The following is a 25,282-nucleotide window of genomic DNA, read 5'->3' as shown; positions in this document are numbered from 1 at the left end:
TGAACTGAGCATGATTAGAGCTCTTACAGAACTACGAATGTACTTGTACAACACAATATAATGAAAAGAAGCTGCAAGAGAATGTGTGAGACCACTTAGAGAGGAATCACAGAAATATTTTGCTTAATCGGCCCATTTTTTGTGCCATTGTTTTTCTTGACCCACCTCAGTCTTCTTCTTGGTACACAGTAACCACTGCAAGAGTATTAAAACTTTAACAAATCCATGAGAAATGAGAAATTCAAGATTTCTTTTCAAAGTCAATGTTGCGATCACTCAGCAAAGCGCCCTGCTGGGATTGCTTCACAGAAATACAACCACTTTGCTCACTGGAGACTCAGGCTTTTTCCCCTCTCATTTTCTCAGTTCTACTTGATGGATGTGCTGAGTCTGCTCATTTACAGAAGGAAACTCAGGAAAAGAGTTCTTGCTGATTAATTATGTCCTACTTGGAAACAGCTTTTTACTAGTCAATTAGAAACAACTCTCTAAGGCAAATTGTATTTCCATGTGCTCACACCTGTTTCTACAATAAATCATATCATTCTATATTTACACAATGGGCCATATTATAGCACAAATGAGCTGCATGATACATTTCAAATGCCACTGTAAACTCATGTAACATATTAATCAGGACTGAGTAGAATGAGCAAGCAGAAACTGAACTAACTGTGCCCTCCTTCAGGCTTCAAATCAGTTAGAAAAATTGTTTGTTTGAGGACTAAAAAGACTCAGTCCTACCACATACTGCTCACCTGACTAAAACTCTTAATAAAAATGAATAGCTCTGCACTTCCACTTTCTTCTTTATAAAGTAAAAAATAAATACATCACCAGAAAAAAAAAAAAAAAAAAAAAAGGTAAAAACCCCAGGAAAAGCTACAATCCCTTTATTAGCTTTGTAGCCATTTGGTTTTGTCTCAAATTTGCATAGAAGAAATGAGGTGTGTGTGTGCAATTACAGATTTCTTTTATCATTACATATCCATAGCTCACTATCAACATATGGAGAAAACAGATAAAATCAGATGAGTATTTATCACTGTAAATATTCCACCATGGAAGTATAAATACGGTTCACTGCAGACATATGGTATCTCCTTGAAAACACTGGGACTAGCATGCAGAGTCAACAGGCCTCTGGACAATGCCCTACAAACCCACCGCTATTGCTAGCTATATTTCCCAGGAACAATTTTCTTGCTCCTTTTATTGCAAGGCTATATTTCTGGGAGACAGAGATGAGAGAATCGAAGAAAAGCAGAAAAACATTTGTATTCTCTTACTTAGAAATGTTTTCTTTGTTAAAATGACCCTGACATAAGAAACGCCTGGCTTTCCATTTTCATGGGGTTAGTTAGGGATTGAATGGCTCCTGCCTATTGCTCCAGTGGGCCAGTATGCTGAAGCACACTTCTGGAGTAGAAAAATAGAGCTCGTTCTCTTCCTCCTGCATATTTTTTTTTCACATCCTTTCTCTCTCCTATGAGAGCATCCTGGATACAGCTCCGTAATACGAACTGATGACCCATATCATACACACTTCATCGATCCTTTCACTGGGCAGCTACCACTGAGCTGGCTGAAAAGCCTCCAGGTGAAGCAAGGTCAGCAATGTGGCTTTGGGACCTGTAAGGCATGTATGGGAGTTGTGAGAAGCAGTAGCGTAGCACCAAGGGGAAAGGTGTCCCCTGAAGCTGCAAGGGCAGGAGACAGAGACTAAAGGTAAAGCAGCTCTGATTTGTATATTTAGCCTCCTCAGCAGCTCACCACAATGGAGCAGAATATGATATAGAATCATTTAGGTTGGAAGAGACCCTCAAGATCATCATAGCAACACTGGCACTAAACCATGTGCCTAAAAGCGTCATCTAAACACCTTTTAAACACCTCCAGGATGGTGACTCCACCACTTCCCTGGGCAGCCTGTTCCAGCACCTGACAACCCTTTCCGTGAATAATTTTTTCCCAATATCCAATCTAAAGCCCCCTTGGTACAACTTGAGGCCATTTCCTCTCGTCCTGTCACTTGCTGCTTGGGGGAGAAGAGACCAACACCTCCATGCTACAACCTCCTTTCAGGTAGTTGTAGACAGCGATAAGGCCTGCCCTCAGCATCCTCTTCTCCCTCATCAGACTTGTGCTCCAGAGCTTTCACCAGCTCCATTGCCTTTCTCTGAACTCTCTCCAGCACCTCAGTGTCTTGTAGTGAGGGGCTCAAAACTGAACACGTTATTCAAGGTGCAGCCTCACCAACAGTGAGTACAGGGGGGATGATGACCTCGCTAGTCCTGAAAAACGGTACCACCGAAAATTTTGTGGAAGGCAGCACTGATGATATGGAGCAGGAAATTATTCTGAAGATGTTAATATATCCACACACCTTGAACATTACCTCCTCCCTTGATAAAATAACTCCTATCATCTGAGGGTCTATGTGAGTTATGGCTGAGAAAGCACAACAGCATTTGCCTATGCCCGCACTGCAGTAGAAATCATCTGGTGATAGCTTGGGTATAAAAGGTGCTTTGTAAAACCCAGCTCCACTCTTTCACACGCAAATCACAGGCAAATTCATACTTTTCTGGAAAAAAATAACATCGGGAAACTCAATTCAGATTTCTAATTCCTGCATGATATAATTCTGTTTCACCAAATTATTTTTGCCTTGCAATGTGACTGTGTTCATAATTATTTATTGCGTGGGTCAAGGTTAAGTGAAGGAACAGCCTCACTGAGATCCTGTTTACGCCCTTACTTTTCACAATGTGCTACATAAGATTGCTTTCTATTTCTCCAACAGAGACAGAATTAAAACTGCCATTTGATACAAACTATTAACACAGCAACCATTTTGAAGTAGCACATTGCTTCTTAGAATTTCATACATTTCCCTTCTGTTTATACAGTGGTACGTGGGAACCTTAAAAATTTAATTTGCTAAGGTTCCTTTGTAGGACTTGTAAAAATCCAGTCTTTTGCACCCCTACAGCCTCAGCACCTGAGGAAGGCACCTCTCAACAAAAAGCAAAGTGGAAATGCAGCATTGCAGAGCAGATGCTATTTGAAGATGTTCTGGTTTACCAGCATGCTACTTGGAAGCCCTGAGGACAGTGGTGAAGCATATAACAAATTGTTTTGATAACACAGGCTGACAAAGAGCAAGGATAGATACATATATATATATAGCCTAAATAATTGCTTGCTCAGAAATGGCTGCTTTTCCCCCACCTCCCCTCCCCACTTAAATAATGCCACAGGGCTAAAGCCTTTCAGAAAGAAATGTTTCGCAATACGCAAAAGACTGCTGAGGTTTACAGGCAAAGTCCGCTAGCCAATTCTCATGATGGTTGTGGGTTTTCATGGCAGAAGCTAATATAAAGAACACCAAGATTGATGATGATGAAATCAAACACTTGCAAAAACATTAATTATCCCAAATGAAGTATTATTTAGGGAAGTACACTTAGGGATTCTGCATGTATGATCCCAAAAGTAACTTACTGTTTTCAAAACTCAGTGGGAGCTTTGTGTGCCCAGCATTTTACAGGTAGTGAATGGATGAACAGCTGCCACAGTAAAAGCTTTTTATTTTTTTTTCTGATTTATCTAAGCTGTCTAAGGAACTTTTTAGAGATGAGCAACAGCCCTGAATTGGATGACCACCATGGTACCTACCTTAATACTCTTTTAGCTGTGGATGGAAGCTCTATGCTGCATCTCAGGGGTGAAAAAGAAAATCTCTTCATATCTATCTATCTATCTATCTTAGCACGGAGGGCTCTCAAGGCTAGCTGTAGCTCCTTGGTATTACTATGGTACAAAAATCACTATTGCACAGGTTGATCTCTTATCCTTTCCTTCCTCTTAAGCACTCGTATGATAGTAGTCAGAAAACTATTTGTTACTAACACATAAGGATCCTGGGAACTGCACTGAAAACAAAAATTAAAAGCATAAAAATACAGAAGAAAAATCTGTGTTAAGGTGCTTCTAATCTCAGCTCCCTCCAGATAAACTGGGGTAAAAGCTTATCTAACTTCCCACTATTCAGATATGGTTGGGTTAGGGATTCAAACTTCTAAAAAATGCGTTGTGTAAAAAGGAATTTCAGTTCAACATATCAAATACTGTGCTTATTTGCCTCTCCATCCTGAAAATACCATTCCTGATGAGGATAAGGCATGTCTTGCCACCACTGCATAAACAAAAGCAGAAACAGAAGTTCTGAATAGTATTAACCAACCTCTATTTGTCAGTTCTGGAGTGAATTAATGTAAAATGACTCACATTTACAGCTAGGTCTTTAGTGTGACAGCAAAGGCCAAGCAGAGAATCCCCTCTTTCCCTTCTCAATCTACATCCTATCAGACATGAAGGAGCCCTCACTAGAGTCTGCAGCAAGAAAACCTGCATTTATCCTTTTCGTTCATAATGATAAATGTCAGTGATACCCACTGGAAGTGAACCTCAGCAGGGACTATGTATCACCAGTAATAACAGAAATAATCAAGTTGTTGTTAGAACCAGACACTCAGACAGCAAATTCAATTTTTTTTTATTTTATGTCCAATACCAGTGACAGCTACCAGCCACCATGCATTACAATTAACTCATGCTGCAGGAATGCTATCTGCTCTGGTGTATAATGAGCGAGCTGCAACAGGGAGCAAGACCTGGGAAAGAGGTGAAGAACTCTTTGGAGAGGTATTACATATCCACGCCTGTTGCTAAGGAAACCACCTCCTTTCTTGGGGAAGACACAAGGCCCGTCTCCTTCACACAGCCACACTATCAGCCATATTTCACTTACAAAAACCCAAAAAAGAAATGAGGACAATTGCTCACTTGCTATATAAATGCATACATTCTATATATCTACTGTTGGCAAGTCAAACAGAAAACGTCCTTGCAATTCCAGAGGGATGCTGTTCTTGCAGACAGTTCAGGCAAACAATAACTGACTGTAAGAAAGGTTGATCAAAATTCAGGTAAAGGCACCAGGGTGTTTTTACATATTAGGTCTGGGCAGCAGAGCACCACTTTAAATTAGTGGGACATCGTTCTTGAGTTCCTCTGCCCTAACAATGAACACACACTGTGGCCCTTCTTCCAGTCACCTCATACTCACACGCATTTCTTCTGCCATGTTCCAATCTAAATAAGTGTCTCGTTCTATCAGGTTTTACAAATGCAAAGTGTGCTTCGATTCTTAAATCCTCAATCAATAGCAACTGCAAGGCAAACGTCGCCCCTCCCCGCACAGTGCAGCTCTCTGGTGTACACTCAGATCATCTCTTCAAATATTAGCTGAGACCCAAAAGGCCTCCTGCACTTCTCCATCCCATTTCATGCTTTCATCTGTGAGAAAGTTTCAGAAAACTAAGGCTCAATGCCTACACACCTGCTGTGAGCAGCATGCCTGAAGGGGAGCTGGAGAGGGCCTCTGCCCCTCCAGAGAGGCCTTCTAGCATTTCTGTTGATGGTGGGGCTACACTGGTTCTAGCAATGGCAGGACGGTATTGGAAAAGGAAAAATTAATTAAAAGAAACAAATAAATATATATATTTTTTTTTTAAAGAAAGGAAAACAAAAATTGAAATCCAACTTTGCTCTCAAGGACTACAATATAAACCTCTCAATTACTGACTGTTGGAAAATTCCATTGCAAGAAGCGGAAGCACTGTGCATTGATCCAACACAGAATTAGCAAGAGATGATGTATGACTCTTTTTGGCAAAAACAGATATACAAAGATTCTTTAGAGACATTGTCGAACACCTTAGAGCATTCCCTACATCTTAGTGTGGCCTCTGCGATTTCTACAGAGGCTATTTTGAAGTCCTATCCACTGCACAATGCTGTTAGAAATCTTTTCTCTCTCTGCCGCTCCTGTACATTAACTGACAAGAGATTAACAGATACTAATTTTCTTTAAAAAATAAAATTAGTGTGAAACCCTAGGGACACTGTCAGAAATGGCTTAGATTTTAATTAGTGCTACAGAAGTCAAACAAAACTTCAGAAGCCTTGAAAGAAAAAAAAACAGATAAATGCCTGTCTTAAGATTCTTATGGCTGTCAAGTTTACTGGTGTTCTCTTCCCTCAATATTTGCTTTCTCTTCATGTGAATGCTGAATAATTTAACAAGTCATTTGAGGAAGAACAAAGGTTTTTGACAAAAGTGATTTTTTTGCCTTTTAATTTCCAGAATCAAGTACACTGCAGGGAGTGTGATAGTATTAATTCTGCTATTAATTTAAATTACAGATATTCTGTAAAGCTGAATGCTGGTTGTGTACTGGTACAGCACAATTGCCTAATGTCAGAAGGACAGCAGGATTAGTCTTTCTAAGACTAGAAATTTTATAACTTTTAAGCCCAAATCCTGGGTCTCCCAGCAAGCTTCTTAAATCTTGAATGCACTATTCAGTCACAGACTCCTCCTTCAGCAGTAGGGGAATAAAATCCAGGTATGATACTCTAGGTAAGAAATTTGCTATGGGTAGGCTAATAGGAAACACTAAGGAGGTATATGGATCTTGGACCTAATCTTAACCACACACCCTATACAAAAGTGAAATACTATAAAAGTAAGACCTTAGTTTCTTGCTTTATGCCCTTCTCATTCATGCACTTAATTCTCTAGTCCTTCAGACCTTTAGAGAAAACACTGTAAGAAAGATGGGCAACGTCCCTGAACAGCAGAAATCCCAGTAAGAATCTCCCCTGCAGTGCACACGTGGGTTTAAAACCCTCTCAGGTCAAGGCATCCAGGTTTCTTACACCATGGGAATGCCTAAAGTTGGAAGCAGATCATAAAATCAAATTAAAAAAAAAAAAAAACATAAACAAAAACCAAGGGCTCCTTCCCCTCCAGATGTGATTCAAGAAAACTGAACTCTGCCTCGTAGATGCTCTTGGTCCGAAACACTGTCAAAATGGAAGCCTTTATATGTAACATTTCTATGTTTCAGCTGCTCAGAAATGTAAATACTTGGACAGAAACTAATAACATCTGTGTGGATCAGTTCAAGATTAAAATTTTCATCTTAGTCCTCCTAGTGCTACTGCTGCTAACTCCTTGTTCTGATCCTAGCATTTCATAAAACGCTTCAATATTACAAAGCCTCACACCAATGTTAATGAACGCAGCACTATGCTTAACTATCTAAAACAATAGCGCTCTGTCCGTCCTGTTCCTGTCAAGCCTCTGTAAAAAATAAGAGACACCCTCCTGCAATGCTTTTCGGGAGTAGCAGTATCTGCTGAAAAAAGAAATGTAGCATTAAACACAGATGGACACCTCCAGAACAAATCTGTTTCAATAATGCAGAAAGCAATTATTGTAGAAGAAATAGTTTCTTCAGATAATTAGATACTTAAAAATTGAACTTGTTTATGTTTATATAAGCACAAAAATTATAGATGGAATTATGCAAACAAATCATGGACTGTGAGCTCTTGTCAGGTTCATAATGAAGGTAGAAAGCTGCTTTATAAGGTTCTCTAATGACCATGATACCAAACCAATTTTTTTTTAGTGCTGCACATTTCCCTTCCCCTATTTTTTTCCTCTCAGTATCAGCTTATGGCAACAAATGCTTTCAGAAGACAAAGAGAAGGTCTTGGCTTTACTCTCAGAACACCGAGTTTTACCTTACAACTGTGTGATAAACCAAGCTGACTGCCTTTTAGAAGCAGACCTGAACGAGGATCTAAGTATTATTTTATCCATAAAATTTCTGTTGCATTCTGAAATTATCTGGAACACAAGGCACACATAAAACAATGAACCCAAGCAGGAAAAATTAATGTAATTTCTTGCAGCTTGTTCATTTGTGAATGGCAATAAGAACAGTTTCATATCCCACAGTAACATGCATGTAGTTATCCAGCTCATGCTTATGAATTACTTTAAAAAAATCCTCAAAGTGCACAGCATTTGCTACAGTGAATGCAACTACAGAAACACAGATGTAAAATAACCCATTGCTGGTATCTTTTATCATAGTAAAATACAAATCACTACTGATTTATCATCAGTATATCTCTATTTTCCTATTCAAGCACGGTAACTAGGATTGAAAGCTTCCAAAGCTACAAAAATAGGGATAGTTACTAAAGAATTAAATACTGATGATGTTAGAAGTGCAATTTATAGAGTACTGCTAGATGAGAATACAGAAATAATGTTTTCTTCTGTGTGGTTACAGAACTGGACATCCCACAGTATCCTAAATAGAGTACAGAAATGAGTAGTAGCAACATATCCACACAGTTTGAAAAATGAGCATCCTGTTTTTGAGAACAGCTTCCTGAACACACCCAAAGAATCCACCTACGATGTCCTAAATACTCCACAGTGGGACAGATGCCGGCTTGACTCTGGCCCCACTCAATGGCAACACTTTGGAAAACTCTGACTTGCACAGGACTGGACACAAGAATGGTGGAAAAGAAGCAAATGAAAAAGAGCAACAATGGTACGTATCTGAGTGAAATGAAGGAATTTCTGTTTACAGACCATGCTAGTGTGCTGTCAGACACCACATTTTTTGCTTTAACAGAAATGAACGTAATTCAAATGGCAGAAGTTTTTATAAAAACTTCATAGACAACTCCCTCTGTAGCCGATTCTGCCAGAAGTGGGTCACTTATGTTCTCATACAAACCAGCAGTTAAGGAAAACAGATAAAACTAAAAAGGTAAATAAAAACACAAAAAAGTTCTCCTCCTTCCTTCCAAATGATTTATTGCTGCCAGAGCTCTAATCGAATTTTAGGTGAGCTCATCTTTTTTTCTGCCCTGGAGCCATTTTAACTTAATATTGCTCTCCTTCCCAAGCCACGAGAGAGTACAGGCTCCCTTAGCCATCACAGATGTTGTGCTGACATTTTACTTTAGCCATTTGCTGTAAAAGTCATCGATATCGCTCCACTCCTGAAGAGACCTTTTCTAAGAAAAATCAAAACAAATTGCCGGCATTAGATCCAACTTTGACCTCTGCAGCCCCAAGTGGGCAAAGTAAGATCTGAACTCCTTGCTGCTGCTTTGAAAGCTTCCAAAAGCTCCTCCAAGCAGGCAAACTTTTTATCTTTTCATCTGCCTCCTTCCCACCTCTTCCCCCTTTCCCATCCTCAATATTCCTGACCTGAGCTAAGTTTTGCCAGTGCTATTCTCCTTCATGTCTTCATTTTCCTGCCCCCAGTTTTCCCCGGCTCTTGCACAACCTGCTCATGTGCTGACCTGAAACGAAGTCTGCATGGGAAGGAAAACTGCAGTCTGAAATGCTTGCTTGTTGATTGCTGTATTCCCATCACATACAACTTTCTAGGAAGATTTAAATGTTTTCTTCATGTTTTTTCCTGTGTTCAGAACTAGTTTCTGAAGGAAAAATGAGTGTGATTATCACAGTATCACAGTATGTTTGGGATTGGAAGGGACCTCAAAAGATCATCTAGTCCAATCCCCCTGCTGGAGCAGGAACACCTAGGTGAGGTCGCACAGGAACATGTCCAGTTTTCCTCAAATAACCCTCAGAGCAAATTTTTGAGCTCTACATCTAATGTCTATCACGTTTGACACAGAGGTGAAAGTTGCAACGACACAATGTTTCAAAAGTTTCCTCAAAATTAGCAGCTTGAAAGAGGAGAGGTGCACCCCAGCACACCCGCCCTGTTGTCAAAAGGCTGCAGCACGAGGTGGAAGGTATTTGCTCTCTTTAGGTGCCACTGGCCCATCTACTGCGGTACCATAGTGCCGTAAAAAATATGTGGCTTTTTGGAAAGCTAGTTATTTTTCAAATGCCAATGGAACATAAATTCGATTGATCCTCACACCATCTCCAAGAAAAGATCTACAGGAAACTGCGAGCTGCTTTCTGGCATGCCTAACACACACTCGGACAATGACTAATGAAAAGGATGTATTTGAGCCCAAAGGAATGAACCAGCTTGGCAAATCTGTTCTCAGCCAAGTCTCAAGATCCGAGAACAGCTAAATGCTTAAAATCATCACCACAGCAGGGAGTTTAAACCATAGTCACAATGTTTTCATTTTTAAACAAGAGAGAAGAATAATGTTTCCAACTGAGCAGGCAGCTGGAAGAGCGAATTGCAGGAGAAGACTGATGCGCTAAATATTTTACACAAATTCCTTGACTCATGTTTTCCAAACATGTAAGGAAAATGATGTAGTAAACACAGAAACAAAATTAGCATCTGCATCTCTGCATTGTCTGTACTCAAACATAACAACTCCTGTGCTACAATATGTTTTTAAAACTAGGATTTCCTCAAGATCAAATAGCTGGATCTTCTCCAGAACATCACTCAAGTGCTTCAGACCATCTCTTATGCACTTCATTTGCCATAATCTCCACTAGGCTGTGGATATAGCATTAAACTGATAAATATGGTTTTATAACAATACAGTAGACTCAGATAATGTCATCTAAGTTGATTTGCACTTAAGTTCAAAGACCCACTATATAACGACAATAAATACAGTACCAGACCGTCAGGCAGGAGAAGTCAGAAGAGACTGATGATCTCTGTGCAATATCTCACCCCTTTCTCTCCCAGGAATGTTTAAATACAAAGTTATGAAAGCAGACACAGTCACCAAGACACTGACCAAAACAACACTCATTTTATTAGAACATAGAACAGCTTTTTTTTTTTTTAAAAAAAAAAAAGAAGTAATCAATTGCTCAGTTATAGCTGTGTTTGCCATGTCTTTGTTTCCCTGAGCGCCTGAGAGCGTGAACAAAATTGCCAACAGTCGCATTACAGAGACAGGTTGACGGGCTGGATGACCCCGTAAGTCTTGTTCATGTCTCACGTCTGGGCTCTTGACTTGCATCTTAAAAGACTTTCACAAAAATGTCTTTGCAGGGAACCTGCTTTGCCATTCAGAAAGGTTTCTGCCAAACTCAGACAGAAAGATGAATGCTTTGTCCTACCTGGCATGTCTGTAATTGCAAGCCCTATTGGGAGACAATACCCCCACCCACCTTGGAGTTACTGTTTGAGACACCCTGTGATTGGAGGTGTGCACTAAAGAAACACATGATCAACAACTTAAAAAAACAGAAAAAAACCCCACCTCCAAACCCAGAGCTGTTTATTCCCTTGAAATGCGAGGATCCTTTCACAAGCACAATCCCTGCCCTCCCTCAACACACACCATCCCAACTCTGCCTACATCCCTCTTACTCTGGTGTCATCAGGAGTGGCAAGACACAGTAGGAAAAGAGACCGGTTCACTGTGAGACCTGCTACTCACTCTCTTACAGTGTAACGGCCCCCCTTCCAGCTGCACATCGCTGCGGGGAGCTGGTCCTGACAGGCACCAACCACATGGACCACCTTGCTGCTCCTTGAGCTCAAGGAGAGCAGAAGGTGGTGGAGCACAACCAGCCCCTGCATACCTGTCCACTGTGTAGTCTTAAAAATGCTTGGGGAGTTTCCATGATGAAGGACAAAGTGCAGGGGTTGCCTTGAACATGCAATGTGACCGCCCACACCAGTTCCCTCCTGGCTTTCTCTGTGCCCCATCATGTGAAGCATTGACACTGAGGACACAGCACTGCACGCAGGACAGCAGTGCTGGAGAACACAACCTCTGCTCTTCCATGGTTCCATATCAACAAGCAAAGGGTTCATCAATTTGTAATTTTCACTCTGTTTTCAAACAGAACAGTGACCAACTTTCTCCTCTGCTGTTCAAACTCAAAATTAAAACACAATCAATAGGTTTCACCAGCAAGGGCACTGTGAGCAGCTGAAGAAATGAGTAACAGACGTAAATACCTGCTTGCTGTGCAGTCTGTGGGATCTGCTGACTCCGCTGTGCATTGTACTGAACTGAGGCAATGGGTCTGTACTGCTGAGTTGTTGAGGTAGGGTACTGACCAGATGGGTAATAATACACTGGCATCTGCAACGAAAGGGAACAGCAGCTAACTATGGACTTTAAAGATCAAAGATTCAGAAAATAAAACAGAACTGGAAGGAGAATGAGTTAAAGTTAAGCATGTTAGTGGTAAAAGTAAGAGGAGAGGTTTGCAGGATGTCTCTTCAAGAACTGCTGCTTGCTTTCAGCTTTGCTAGGAAAAGGGCTATCAGTGTCCAAATTTCTTCTCAGATACTTTAAGAAACAGAAGAAAAAGAACTGCAATTAGAAGAGACAAAAATGGACAGGATGCATAAAAAGCTACATACATAGACCAAAGAAATTACAGTAAAATATCAAATGGCTGCAGAAAACCAGCTGAAAACACCATCTTCCAGAACAACGTAATATGTATAGGCAGTATGTCGAACCATAAAGTGAACTCTGGAAAAAACGGTCAATTCTAAGCAAAGAATGGCCTGGAGAAAAACATGTAGAGGTGAGATAGAGGGAAAGGCGGAGAGTGTGTGCCCATAACACTTGTAAGAAACAATTAAATTCACGCTTTTGTTTAACAGCTTCCTCCTTCCTTACATGAACATTTCACTGTAAAGCCTCTCTCATACTTGGTATGAATACAATTACAGTTTAAAAAACAATCGTAGTTGTTTTCTTACAGGAGCTGAGGGTAGGCACTGAGTCAGAAATCTGTCAGGTAGGCTTCTTTTTTCTATTCTTATCGTCATTACAGAGCAATATGTACTACATCACCTTATCACGGAGGTGAACATAGAAGTTTGAGGGTGACTGGAACTAAAGGTTTTTCCCACACATGCTATACCACTGTTACTGAGACATTTGAGTGAAACAGTTTTCAACTGACCCGTGGCAAGTTCAAAGCACTCAAAATTTTTCATTTTCAGCTGCAGTGGATGCTGTAGGTACCTGACAGAGTTTGGCAGCATATGCAGAAAGACACAGGCTTGGGAGAATGTTGATTCTCTCATGACTTCTGCAACATCTGTCAGCATTCCTTTATAAATCACACAATATTTTTTTACTTTCTGTCTAGCATTTACCCTACTCAGACATATGCACAAAGACAAATGCTGTTTTGTTTTGGTTTTTTAATATGAAAATAAGAAGTGTTTTTGCCACTTTTATTCACATGGAAAAAATGCTCCTGGAATGCCTCATTCAGCTTGATCACCCAGAAAGCATTAACAGAGTAAAGGTAACTATATCCTTTTGTAAACTGCTAGGACATCAGAAGAGAGACCAGAAATTTTCCTAGAGATTATGTCAGATGAAAGAGAACAGGCATAGATACAAAAGAATAGGTGAGATGAGGGTATGGATGGCTAATTTGGGAAGCAGAAGATTACTGAATGGGTGACTGTGGTGGGAAAAGTATCAGGATCAACAAAATGGGACTCAGCCACCAGACCAACTTAGTCAGTATCACCTATCAGTCCTGAGCTTGAATACCCATTTATTCTTCCAAGGTCTATTCATTTGCTCTTGAACCAATGGAAATACTTTTTTCCCTTCTCCCCACCCTGTACCCCCCCCCCCCCCGATAATATCAGCCAGATTCAAATGAATACCAGAAAGACATAATGTTTGACTGGAAAATGCTGTAAACTAACCTCCCTCCAGTCAATACCAAGTGACACCTAATGGCTATTAGAGACTAAACTAACCAAAGTAAAAATGCCTCTGTAAAATTGATAAAATCATTATGAATTTGTTTCTCTGCAAAGAAAAGCCAGAAGGTATAGGAAAGTTGACCCAGACATTTAAGGAGCAAAAGTCACTCTTTAAACATCATAGCAAGGTATTAAGGGATTGGGCAAGTTCAGTGTGATTAACACATCTTGTGGAAACCTCTCAAGTAAGAGATCTGAAAGCAGTGAGAAGACTCAGCCTACATCAAGTCAAAGCTGGGGAACAGAGTAGACATCCTCTCAAATATTCTTCATTTTCTATTATCATGTTCTACAAATTTAAAGAATATTAAACCCCTCTGGAAATACTCTCACTTCTCCTGGCTGCAGCTTAATTTATTTGATTTATCCTCAACTTCGTCATTCTCCAGGCACAGACAAGCCCCTGGATATTTGAAAATATAGGACCATATGAGAACAATGCAAATTATCTCTTGTGGAAAGAATCTGTAGGTTTTAACTTTAAAACACAGCCTAAAGAGTATAGGTTTTGAAAGGAGATTCATAGTTAAACATGCTTAACAAAAATATATATACATACACTGAAGCATGCAGAGTAATTTGGAAACATTTATTTTTATCACACAGATAATATACCAGTTAGTCAAAGGATTTTCTCCCTTTCTCTCATTTTCTCAATTCATTGCAATATATTTATCATATACTCCGTTTAGAAGCTTATCACACTGCAATCTACCAGGCTGAAAAATCTTAGTAATAGGAGTTTGGGTAAGAAAATAATTTCATTTAGAAAGATTAATGGATGAATTTGCTAGTAATCATGCATACAAGACTTGCAAAGAAGAGATGTGGGTTTTTTTTCTAGTTCATTGGTTGTTTTTTTGTGGATTTTTTGGGGGGGAGGCTGTTTGGTTGGTTGGTTGTTTTTTGTGTTGTTTTGTGGTTTTTGTTTGGTTTGGGGTTTTTTGTGGTTTTGTTTTGTTTGCTTTTTTAAGATATTAGACATCAAAAGAAGGGCTTGGTCTAAAATATGCACACAGAAATTTTGGGTGTTTGGTGGTTTAAGGGTCTGGAAGGATCTATTTTCATGTGTATTGAGTACATCTCTATGCCAATAGTTGAAACATTATTTATCTTTTCTGATATTACTTTACTGAAGAGTGGAATTAGAAGGATCAGAGATAACAAGTATCACTTACACTGTCTACTCTGACCCTCTTGAATTTTTTAGTTTCTCATTACATCAGTGTTACTAACACCTCTGTTTATGTGCTTCTCAACAAAAAAACATTACATTTCTGTAGCAGCTGAGCAGCTGACTGACATGTCAAATTATATTTGAATTGCTTTCCTGTGTGAACGAACCATCTCACCTTAGACCTTCTGCTTGTTTAACACATTTCATTCACAGAACCAGGAGGTTTCCACTATGCTAACAAGCATGCCAACACAGCTACATGGTTATTCAACAACAAAAAACAACCAACCAACCAACCAACCAACACCCCTGAATTTTTTTAAATATGCTTCTGAGACCACAACCTAAATAAATTCTGCCTTCTTTAGTCTAAAAGCATTGCTTCTTGATCATAACCCTTGACACTGTGAAAAATCCTCCTCTTTAATAAATACCATGAAAATAGTTCACAGATGGTCCATACCTCCATGGATATTCTTATTTTGAAGGTGAATACTCACCTAATTTGTAGGCTGACCATTCCAACACATCTGTATTTTTCCTCTCATACATAGCATTTTCTTTATTTAACTAACACTGTAACAGAACTGGGCACATCACTTCAGAGACACTCATGAAATGGCACAAACAGGGATTACTTTTTCCTTTTTCTGATGTGCTTTGTCTCTAGATGACGGGCAGAGGCTTAATACAGCATCAGCTTTCTGCTTTATTCTGCCCACCTACAATTCATAACCCATTACCAGGCTGGGTCTCCCTTAGACTGCTCTCTAACAGCATCCCTTGAGTCCACAGATATGTTGGTTATTTCCTCATGGAAGAGGATTACACACAACTTTCAGACTGACATTGCTTTCCTAACCTATCTCTCTACTGACTCACAGCTTGATTCTGCCATCAGACAGGTATCCCACCTTCTCTTGACATCACTGACAATGAGTTGGGTTTGGATGAACAGCTTCATCCAGTTGATTAGTGATTGCTATTGCTAATGGCAGCTACAGATGCATGAATGGGAATGAAGGCAACAAACACCACAGTGATGTAAGGACACATGGAGATACTGTTTCTTCCCAGTACCTGACTGGGATCAGTCATTCTTCAAGGATTTTTCTCTTCCCCTCCCCTACCCCCAATCCTCCACAATAATTACAATAACAGTAACAAAAAAATAACAGCCTGTGCACAGCTAAAGGCCTGTCCTTCAATGTCATCTTCTGAGATCATCAAGGAAAGACCCTGTCACTTGCAATGACTCCCCAGTCTTTTTCATAACAAGTTTTCTAGAGGAGACATGCTATGAATAAATATTTTGTCTTATGGTAGTTATGCACTCTACAGGAGGGGGCTTTTGCAAAGAGATAGTTAAAATGATGACACAAAATTAATTCAGGTGAAAAAAATCCCTCAACATGTGTATTACCTCTCCCAGACTCTCCAAGAATTCATGCCACCTCATTTGTGGACATCATTTTGCCAATGAGTCAGAGGTGAAAAGAACTTTAAAAGGAGTGTATGCTTTCCCACTGGCATAGTACTCACAGTTTTCCCATTTCTTCACTCGCAGAGGCAGAGCAATGACAAGCACCAATGAGAGAGTCCTGCAAAAACCAAATGTGGACCCTTGTTGGAGAGTCTGGGCCCAAAAGTGCTACAGAAGAACCATCAGAAAGAGAAGAAAACGGAAAATAGAAGAAAATAAAGAAAGTAAATATGTATGTTTGCTATTTGTGATACAGAAAGCAAACAGGAATTTGCTGCTAAAAGTTCCTTTCAGTAAAACCAGAGTAATGGTTGGTTTTTGGTGTTTTGTTTTGGGTTTTGTGTTTCCTCAACTGGATGAATGAAGATAGATCATTATTTTCAGGTTATTAAACCACAACTCTGCTGTCTATCTGGGGAACAGCTGTGATGAAAGAAGCAGCAAAAGAAAGGCAAGGAGTCCTCTTGCCACATGACATTTCAAACTCAATCTGCTTCTGCTGTGATACAGGCTGGGAGAGAGAATCTTGGAGAACAGCTGTAGAGCAACATTTAATTGAACTTTAATACAAAAGCTAATAATTTAAATAAAGTACCACTGGGTTTGTAGGCTTGGAGGGCATTTCTTTCTTGTCCTTTCAGCTCCCAAAGGAAATGATCATACTCACAGGACCTCCACCCAAGTTCCCAATGCTATTTTCCAACGGCATACAGGGCATGACAGCCAACCTACTAGAGCACTGATTGCATTGCACTGATTAATGCATCACAAAATGTTCTACATGCTCTACCATTTTTATTGCCTCCCCCCTTTTTTTTAAGCCTGCCTTGGCTTTGGCATCTGCTTTACTATTGCATTTAAGCCCAAAAGAGTAACAGGTGATTGAGATGGCTGACAGTGCCAGAGTGAAGTTTTGCCATGGGCAAGACACAGAGTTGGGGTCTAGCTGCCCTGTGCAGAAAGCTGAACTGTTAATAGGGCAGAGGAACTACTATTGCCCAAGGCTTCGCTCATCTTTTGATAAGAGGGATCCCCTATTTGCTGCACATGCTACAAGTAGTACCCAAACCACCATGACTCATTTTAGGGCTGAAGAGAATGAATCGAAACTTGAAACGTTGATCAGAAGTTCTCATTCGCGTACACGGATGCCGAAAGCTCCTGCCCCCTCACCCTTCCAGCAGATCAAGACCACTGCACTTTCACAGTCCAGCCACACAGGCAGCAGGGACTGACCCCTCCTGCACCCTCTTCCATACAGGTATCTGGATGAGACAAGGATTCTATTGGAATAGTGACAAGCTGGAGGTGAACGGTGTGTGTGGTGCAGCAGATGCAGAAGAAGCTGACAGCACTAAATTTCTCACCTTTCTACACCCTCTGAAGACAAACCATTCCCCAGCAAAATAACAGAAGTTGCTGCAAACCCGAGAGGTATTTTTCTGCCCTCAATAACTTTCCACTTTGTTACAGTGTAGGAGGAAAGTGCCCATACATGCTGTATTTGAGGTATGGACAGACACATGATGCCATTAGACACATCAGTACTGTACTGGCTCAACAGCAGTCTATACATGAAAAGGCTCCTTCTCCTCACTTGTCCTCTGAAGGAGTTAATCTGTCCCTGCAGTAGCACCAGAGTAAGTATTAATGAGTGAAAACAGTTTCACAAAGTAATGCTATGCCAGGGTGCTGCAGGCCCCTTCGCTCCCGCAGCAAACCCCAGCCCACAGGGCCGGGAACCACGTCGCTTCGCCTGCTGCAGTGACAGCTTGTAAAACGGAGGTGCTTGCGTTTATCTGGTTCACTAGAAGTGTCTTGGTCTTGAGGTTTGATTAAGTGATGCCAGAAAACACTGAGGGCACTAGGGGGTTGTGCACAGGGAGTGAAGCCTGGACAGCCTCTACTTACTCACTTCGGAGACACGGTCTAAATGGGAAGATGGATTTAATCAGGGGATTCTGATTCTGCTCTTCATGTCATTTTTTCCTCACTTTCTTTTTTTTAAAGTGCTACATTGGGCAAACAGAGAAATCTTTTCCTAGCAATATTTTATTACAATCACATCATACTGAATTTTAGCTCCTTAAAAACTATTTTTTTGCAAGCCTTCTCTCTGAAAGAGCGCTGCAGAATTTCTTATAGAAAATGGATGTCGCAGTCCTCTATGGGATGTGAGCATCCAGTAGCATCCAGATTTCTTCTATTGTTAATTAGTGAACTAATTAACTAGATCTCTAGCCCACTTAAAATATTGTAACAGTATAAATTCGTCATTACTGTGTCAACACAGAATCCCATTAACAAACACAATCAGAGTTCTTCAGTAAGAAGTGGCGAACAAAAAAAATCAATACAGTTTACCCTACTTTTACATTAAAAGAAGTGGTGAAGTTTTTTTACTTTATGTTTTATATATTTTCTTCCTGCTGCCTAAAAATGAAAACAGAAGAAATACTATTAATACCATTTTAAAGTAGAGTTTAAATAAAGTTATCTATAATTGGATAAAGAAATTTGGCTTTTTAAAGTGCATGCCTTGAAAATGGGCCAGAAGGTCATCTGTGCATTTTACTTCTTGACAGTAATCACTTTCAATATTCTGTAAAGGTACCCAGGAGACAAGTAGAGATGTTTGGTAGTGAACAGTAAAACATAATCAGTCTTCAGGAAGAGAGTTAAAATTACTGATCTGTGACACCTCACATGTTCGAGTCAATTAAATATGATTAACGACTACCTGGGCTGATGTGCATGTTGCTCTTTTGGTATATAACATAGGGAAAAAGGACGACGGGTATTTACTCACCCTCTTCCTTCATATTCATGTGCAGATGTGTCCTGGAGTACGAACATATGTTCAGAAAATGGTTTGAGGATAGAAAAGGAATTGCTGAAACCCCAGAAACGACAGAGTCTTTGCAAGTTTCCTGCTGCCTAAAAATCTGCTAAGCTTTTATCGGGGAGGGAAAAAAAAATAAAAATCTAAAATCTAGATTTATGTTTTAATATTTTCTTTCTGATGTCATCACAGGCACCCTGCCAAACTGGCAGCCAAGGTTTTGCCTACCTGAGCAGGTGGTGGTGGCTGTTGCACAAAGCCCTGGGGCGGTGGTGGAGGCTGCAGCACTTGTTGGGATACTGGTGGACCTGAACCCGTAAAGCCTCCTGGGGGAAGCTGCTGGCTTGGGGAAGCCATAATATAACCCGGCTGCTGGGCAGGCTGCTGCAGGAGAGGCGATGGGTAGACAGGACCCGAAGGCGATTCGGAGTTGTCTCCTGATGACTGACGACTTAAGCTCATCTGGTTAAATTGTGTTGTCATGTCATCTCGCTGCGGGGTAAAAGGCAGTAGGAAATGATGCAGACGCGATGTTTGCAGTAGACATGCAAAATAGCAAAACAAAACAGGTTCAAACAGAGCACGTGGGGGGGAAGGAATCGCTCAGCTCAAGTATGTTCCAAACTTTGCATGGATATCTACAAAAATGGAGGCGACTAAAATGAAAATCACTATAAATGCCAAATGACAAAGACTTCCAGATTGAAGGGTGAATGGCATTGCTCAGCACAGAAGCCCATTATTTTGGCTTTTACTCTGCCCCCCACTTTTATTCTAAAATGACAAGTGAACTTTTACAGTGTTCAAAAGAAGACATTTTAAACACAAAGGGCATGAAAATAGTACTATGAATACCTCTTCCCACAAACACAGAATTCCTCAGCCAAACACATGCTGCTAATTTCACCTGTGTTTCACAAGGATCCCAAGAGGAATTCAGTAGGATTCAGGTGGAGACCTTTTCCTTTTTGGACTGTTTTGAAAATCCAAGGTTGTAAACATAGAGAAAGTAAAAAAAGCTAAGCCTTCGGTTGCTATTTCAAGGATTTTTATTCAGAGTTTGAAAGAAAAAAGTACTTTATTTGACTGGAAGGGGAAAAAAAAATAAATCTATGGTAGGATGAACGTACCAAATAAAGTCAATGGACCTAAGTCTCATTACATGCTGGTAATGATACAAGGATTCTAAACAGTATCTGTTCAGTCTCACAAAAAGATCCATTGCTAATCAATGCTCTCAAGTATATTCTGTGAAGGTCAAAGACTTACAAATGTGATTCTGTGCATTTTTGTTTGTGTCCACATTATGTGATTTTTAAATACTCACAATTAAAACATACACTATATAGCAATAAATCCAGCACAGAACTCCACTGTGTGATAATATGCAGATTACGGTCCCCTCCCGATACCCCCTCAAAGATAGGGAATAAGCACTATGAAAATGCTTTCCACTTAGAACATCCATGTAATTTTTTAAAAAAGAGCCTCTTCGATTTTGTTCGCATCCCTGTGGTGTTCATGCTCCCAAATCACCCTGCACAATGTATTTATTGGCAGAAAACTTCAAAACAGAGAAAAAAGTTTGTTTATGGGAAGCGCTGCCAGAGACTGCACAGAGACTCACCCTACCACTCTGAAAGCAGATACCATGGGCCAGAATTTTAAACACTCCTGGCACACCTTCAGGTGGTATAAGAAATAATGCTTTTAAATTTATCATCATCCTACATCACGCACATAAGTTGTTTATTTAAAAAGCTAGGATGCTCATTACCTGGATAGCAAATAACTGCAAAGAGATTCTACAAGAAACTTCACTGAGCCTGGAATGTCTCTGGATTTGCACAACAGAGACCAAGAGCTTTAAAACCCTGTAATCTTGACATTGTGTATATAATGTAATGTACATTGAAGACATTAATTCAGGTGAAGTTCCATTATTAAATTAGCCACTAAAAATACCAGCTTTCTTATGACTATCACTTAGAACAACCTGAGATGCCTACAAGACACTTTTGAAGATAATTAGCCCTGAGATACACAATTTCTGTTCAGCAAGGAACATTTTTTTATTGTCCTTTAAATGGTACCGCTCATCTACCAGGCATTAAGAACATTATTCTAGCTGCAAGGATCCATTCAGCTTTGTTTCCATTTCTTACTATAACTACACGACATCTCTACCTTGGGAAAAAAAAACAAAAAAAATCAGTAATAAACAAGACTACCAGAGCAAGAGAAAAAAATAACAGAAAAAACAACTTGTAGTGCCTCTTAAAATGTCAGCTTAATTTTACAACAGTATAATCCTAGCTCTGTAAGCACCAACCCAGATTCAGACTCCCAAAGAGTACTCTATTTATTTTTATTATACATGTCCATCGGTGCTTTGTCATGATGAATGGCGTACCACACCTTCTGCAGCTGGTTCACCACTACTCTGTTTTCCAAGTGCGCTGGTATCATCAAGGAATAAATCCAGGCAGTGGATTTAGTATACTAATAAAACAATGTAAAATAAAAAAATAATGATTTCCAGAGGTCTCTTCTCTGGTCCTTGAGGATATAAAAGGAGATAACCCAAATCTCAAATGCTCAAGCTAGCAATTTAAGCTCCCTCGACATAAAGTGGGGAGACATAAGCTCCTATCGCAGGCACAACAAAACATTTTTCTGGAGGCTCTGCTAACCAGGTAAAGTGCCTTGCTCCTAACATTATCCTCCAGATTATCTAGTTAACCAGAGTCAATAGGGACGCTCTTACAAAATGCTTGTTAGTACCAAAAGTGTTAAGACAAAGAGGGATTTAGATGAGGGTCTCATATGGGACACCAATCACAGTGCTCCCCAGAGGTTCTCCTTGGGCATACTCATGCTCACACACACAACCTCAAGAAAACAAACAAACAAACAAAAATTAGTACCACAGAAAACTGCTGCGTTGGAGAGACTGGCAGGAGATGCTGGGGAGGATAAGAAACTGCTGGATACTGGACTGACTGAGAAGATGGCTGCATTGCCTGAACAGGCTGCAAAATAAACACAGTGAAAGATGATAAATACAACCTACTTAGAGATAGATAACAACAACAACCACCTCCATTACTGAGAACAAAGATCACAAACAGCTCTGAAAATGCAGGTGAGTCATTGACAGCCCAAATACAAGAGGTCAAGTACTGCGATTTTAGTCTTCATTTTAGTCTTATACTAAACAATTCCTTATTACAGATTTTTTCTGCCTATTTTCATATATTTGATGGCTGTTTGATTAAATAAAACCACAGCTACACCTTCTTTTTACAGATGTGAGGCAAAGCCAAATTATGATTCTACATTTAATTTACAGAGATAAAATGGAAGAACAGCACAGCGTAAGTGTATATTTGAATTTTGCTGATAATGATTGATTTAACTCCGAGTGTGTCATAGGCAAAGGAATAATGATTTTAAAGCTGCTTTGGCAGAACACAATAGCTAAAAAAAATGACACAGAACAGGTTGTGAATAACCAACAGAGACAGGCCTGTCAGCTTGGAACAGATGTTTATCTAAGTGAAAGAATAATTTTTCCACTGCGCTATTACCTTGGATTAGCTAGTTTCACTACTCCTTTCATTTTAACCTCTCATTTAACTTGAGTCTTACACAGGTTTGGTACTACCTCTATCTTCTAAAACTGCTAAGACCAAATCAGAAATAAGAAGCACACTTAAGTCCCAGTAAAATCAAAGCAACTTCACTGAATTTAAACATTTTATTTCTGGGTAGCCTGGGATGAAACCGTGCCAAATTATAAAGCCACACAAGAGCCATAGCATGTCTTGGCTGCTCTGCGACTAAGCAGCACGTACGATCCTTGCTTGAGTAGTTTCCTCTACCTGCTCTGCTCTGAGAGAGCAAGCTCACAATCCACAAAAGTTTGAACCAGACCCAAACCCTGCTGCCCATGTTCAGCCGCATCTGGCCACAAGCCACGGCCAGGCCAGGGGCCAAAGAGCCGACGTACAGTGGCACCGTGCCCAAACTACGCTGCTCTGCCCTTCCCTCTCCTGCTGCAGCTCCAGAGCTTCTCGCTCAGAGCGGGGTCACAGCCAGAACATGGGGCGCAGGCAGAAGACCAAAGGTCTGGGGCAGGGGTGCTTAGAAAGCAGGCTATCCACAGCTGAGGCTTGATATAACCAGACACGGAAGAGTTCGTAGAGCCCTGTATTGTACTTGATTCTTTCATTTAACCCCACTGCTGTCTAAAGGGACAAGAAAAGGTCCTCAGCTCTTTGGACAGAGAATTACAGACTGCAATACTTTGAGCATGAGTGCTTCAGTTTTCACTTACGGGTGATTTTTGCAAAATAAATTTATGTAGACATACAGCAACTCATTTAACAGCCCTTCTCAAAATGAAATAATCATTTAGCTGGAACTGAAAAAGGAATCTTCCTTCCCCATCTGTGTCATCCACGTTGAAAATACAGTTCATGGGCCTCATTTGTTTCAAAAGAAAAGAACATCTTGATATTTTGCCTAGCTGTGTCCTTCCCTCCCACCCTTTAGGTCAACCTTTGTACCCTCTGAGAGCTTCTTCTCTTTTTCCAATGGCCACCACACCTACCTGTGTGACAAGGTGACTTGCCATTTGCTGCTGTGGCTGTTGAACCTGCTGAGGCTGCTGGGATGAAGGCTGCTGCTGAGACTGTCCCACCATCTGGCTCCTCATCGTCTGCTGGCCACTGGGAGGATTGTATATTGCCGGAGTCCCATCAGGATTTACAAACGGTTGACCTGAAACAAAACACTCTGCCTTTGCTGAACACTTTTAAGAACGCACTGTTTTCTGTATGAAATAATACAGCCTTGCTTTAAATGATTGCTCTTTAGCTGACCTGCTACAATAGTCAAATGCTTGTCACTCTCAATGCCTCATTACAGTCTCCACCATCTATACATATATATATATATATATATATATATATTTTTTTTTTTTTTTTTCTTTTTTTGCAGGCAAGGCAGACAGTAGATATTTGGTTTGGCAGTATGGCCTTCCAAGGAATGCGTGGAAGGTTACCATGGCTATAAGATTATTCAAGTGTTATGGTTACATTTAAGTCATTCCATGATGAATCAATTAATATTAAAATTGAACTCTGGAGCAAACACCAGAGGTAGAGAACATTCATGCATATTTTACCACTACACAACAGCAGTCAAATGTACACAATTACTCGTGACACACTGTGGTTTGCATGGAAGGGAAGAAAACAAACAAACTCACTCACCTTGTTACTAATTTATTTACACATTCTAATAACATAGTGCTGTCCTTTTGAGACCTGTAGCCTATGTAATTAGAGAAGGCAGTACTGAAAGTTATCAAGGAAGAAACAAGATGTCTTTGAAAATCTCTTATATATGGGACAAATTCTGTCCAATGTTCTACTAAGTTGCTGAATTATTTTTGCTTCAGATATTTTAGCTGGGGGAAGCAACCTTGCAAAAGTAATGTTTGTTTTTTGTTTTTTTTTAAAAAGCTTACCCAACTCATTGTCTTACAATGAAAAAAGAAATGGTATTTCTCTTTAGGGAAAATGTTTTCCATGACCTCGGTTTTCTTTTCACTTCCATCATAAATTCATAAATCAAAATAATTACAGATATTTCCACGAGGAAAAAAAAAAAAGTAACTTTAGCAACGAAGTGATAACATTTAAAGTAGGTAACTGAAGTCTGAATATCTGAGATAGGAGACCTGGAGGAATTTAGTGACTGAGAGCAATAGTGAAACAATTAACTTCTAATTTGTATACCACGAGTTTCTCTACCTGTTCTATCTACTCATCCTTTCAGTTCTTTCCTCATAACTATCATGGTCAGAAATGTATGAGGAACACCATATAAATAAACCTCACCTTCTCTCTCTAAAGCATGAAGGCTTTCTGGATGAGGTTGCTATATTATACTGGACTCGTCTCACACTCCCAGTGAGAAAGGTCATGATTAGAATGGGTGGAAGAGAAGCATGGGGCAGTTCTGTCCACTGCCCAATTTCCTGCTTCTTGCTATGAACGCACCAGGTGACAACATTATAGACTCCCAAGATCTGGGGGTCTCAGGCTCCAGAAGTCCTTTAGGAGACTGGGGAAATCGGACTGAGTGAGTGGGATAACAGG

The 25,282-nt window shown here is 40.1% G+C and overlaps 1 protein-coding gene across 18 annotated transcripts in view; it reads right to left on the bottom strand.

Annotated features, from left to right (window-relative positions):
* Positions 1 to 25,282, bottom strand: part of ARPP21 (cAMP regulated phosphoprotein 21) — a 200,659-nt gene that overhangs the window by 27,325 nt on the left and 148,052 nt on the right. For 12 of the 18 annotated variants that reach the window (XM_082044176.1, XM_082044193.1, XM_082044181.1 and 9 more), the window contains 4 exons: positions 23,728 to 23,912; positions 22,040 to 22,144; positions 19,341 to 19,604; positions 11,820 to 11,946 (listed from right to left, as the gene is read on the bottom strand). In XM_082044176.1, the coding sequence (XP_081900302.1) occupies positions 11,820 to 11,946; positions 19,341 to 19,604; positions 22,040 to 22,144; positions 23,728 to 23,912 (681 nt within the window). The remainder of the gene's footprint in view (positions 1 to 11,819; positions 11,947 to 19,340; positions 19,605 to 22,039; positions 22,145 to 23,727; positions 23,913 to 25,282) is intronic. The other 6 variants (XM_082044177.1, XM_082044178.1, XM_082044183.1 and 3 more) reach the window with 2 other exon arrangements.

This window comes from Streptopelia decaocto (genome assembly GCF_964273445.1).
Source record: "Streptopelia decaocto genome assembly, chromosome: 2".
NCBI classification, from domain to species: domain Eukaryota; kingdom Metazoa; phylum Chordata; class Aves; order Columbiformes; family Columbidae; genus Streptopelia; species Streptopelia decaocto.
This window is presented reverse-complemented; position numbering and strand designations above follow the sequence as displayed.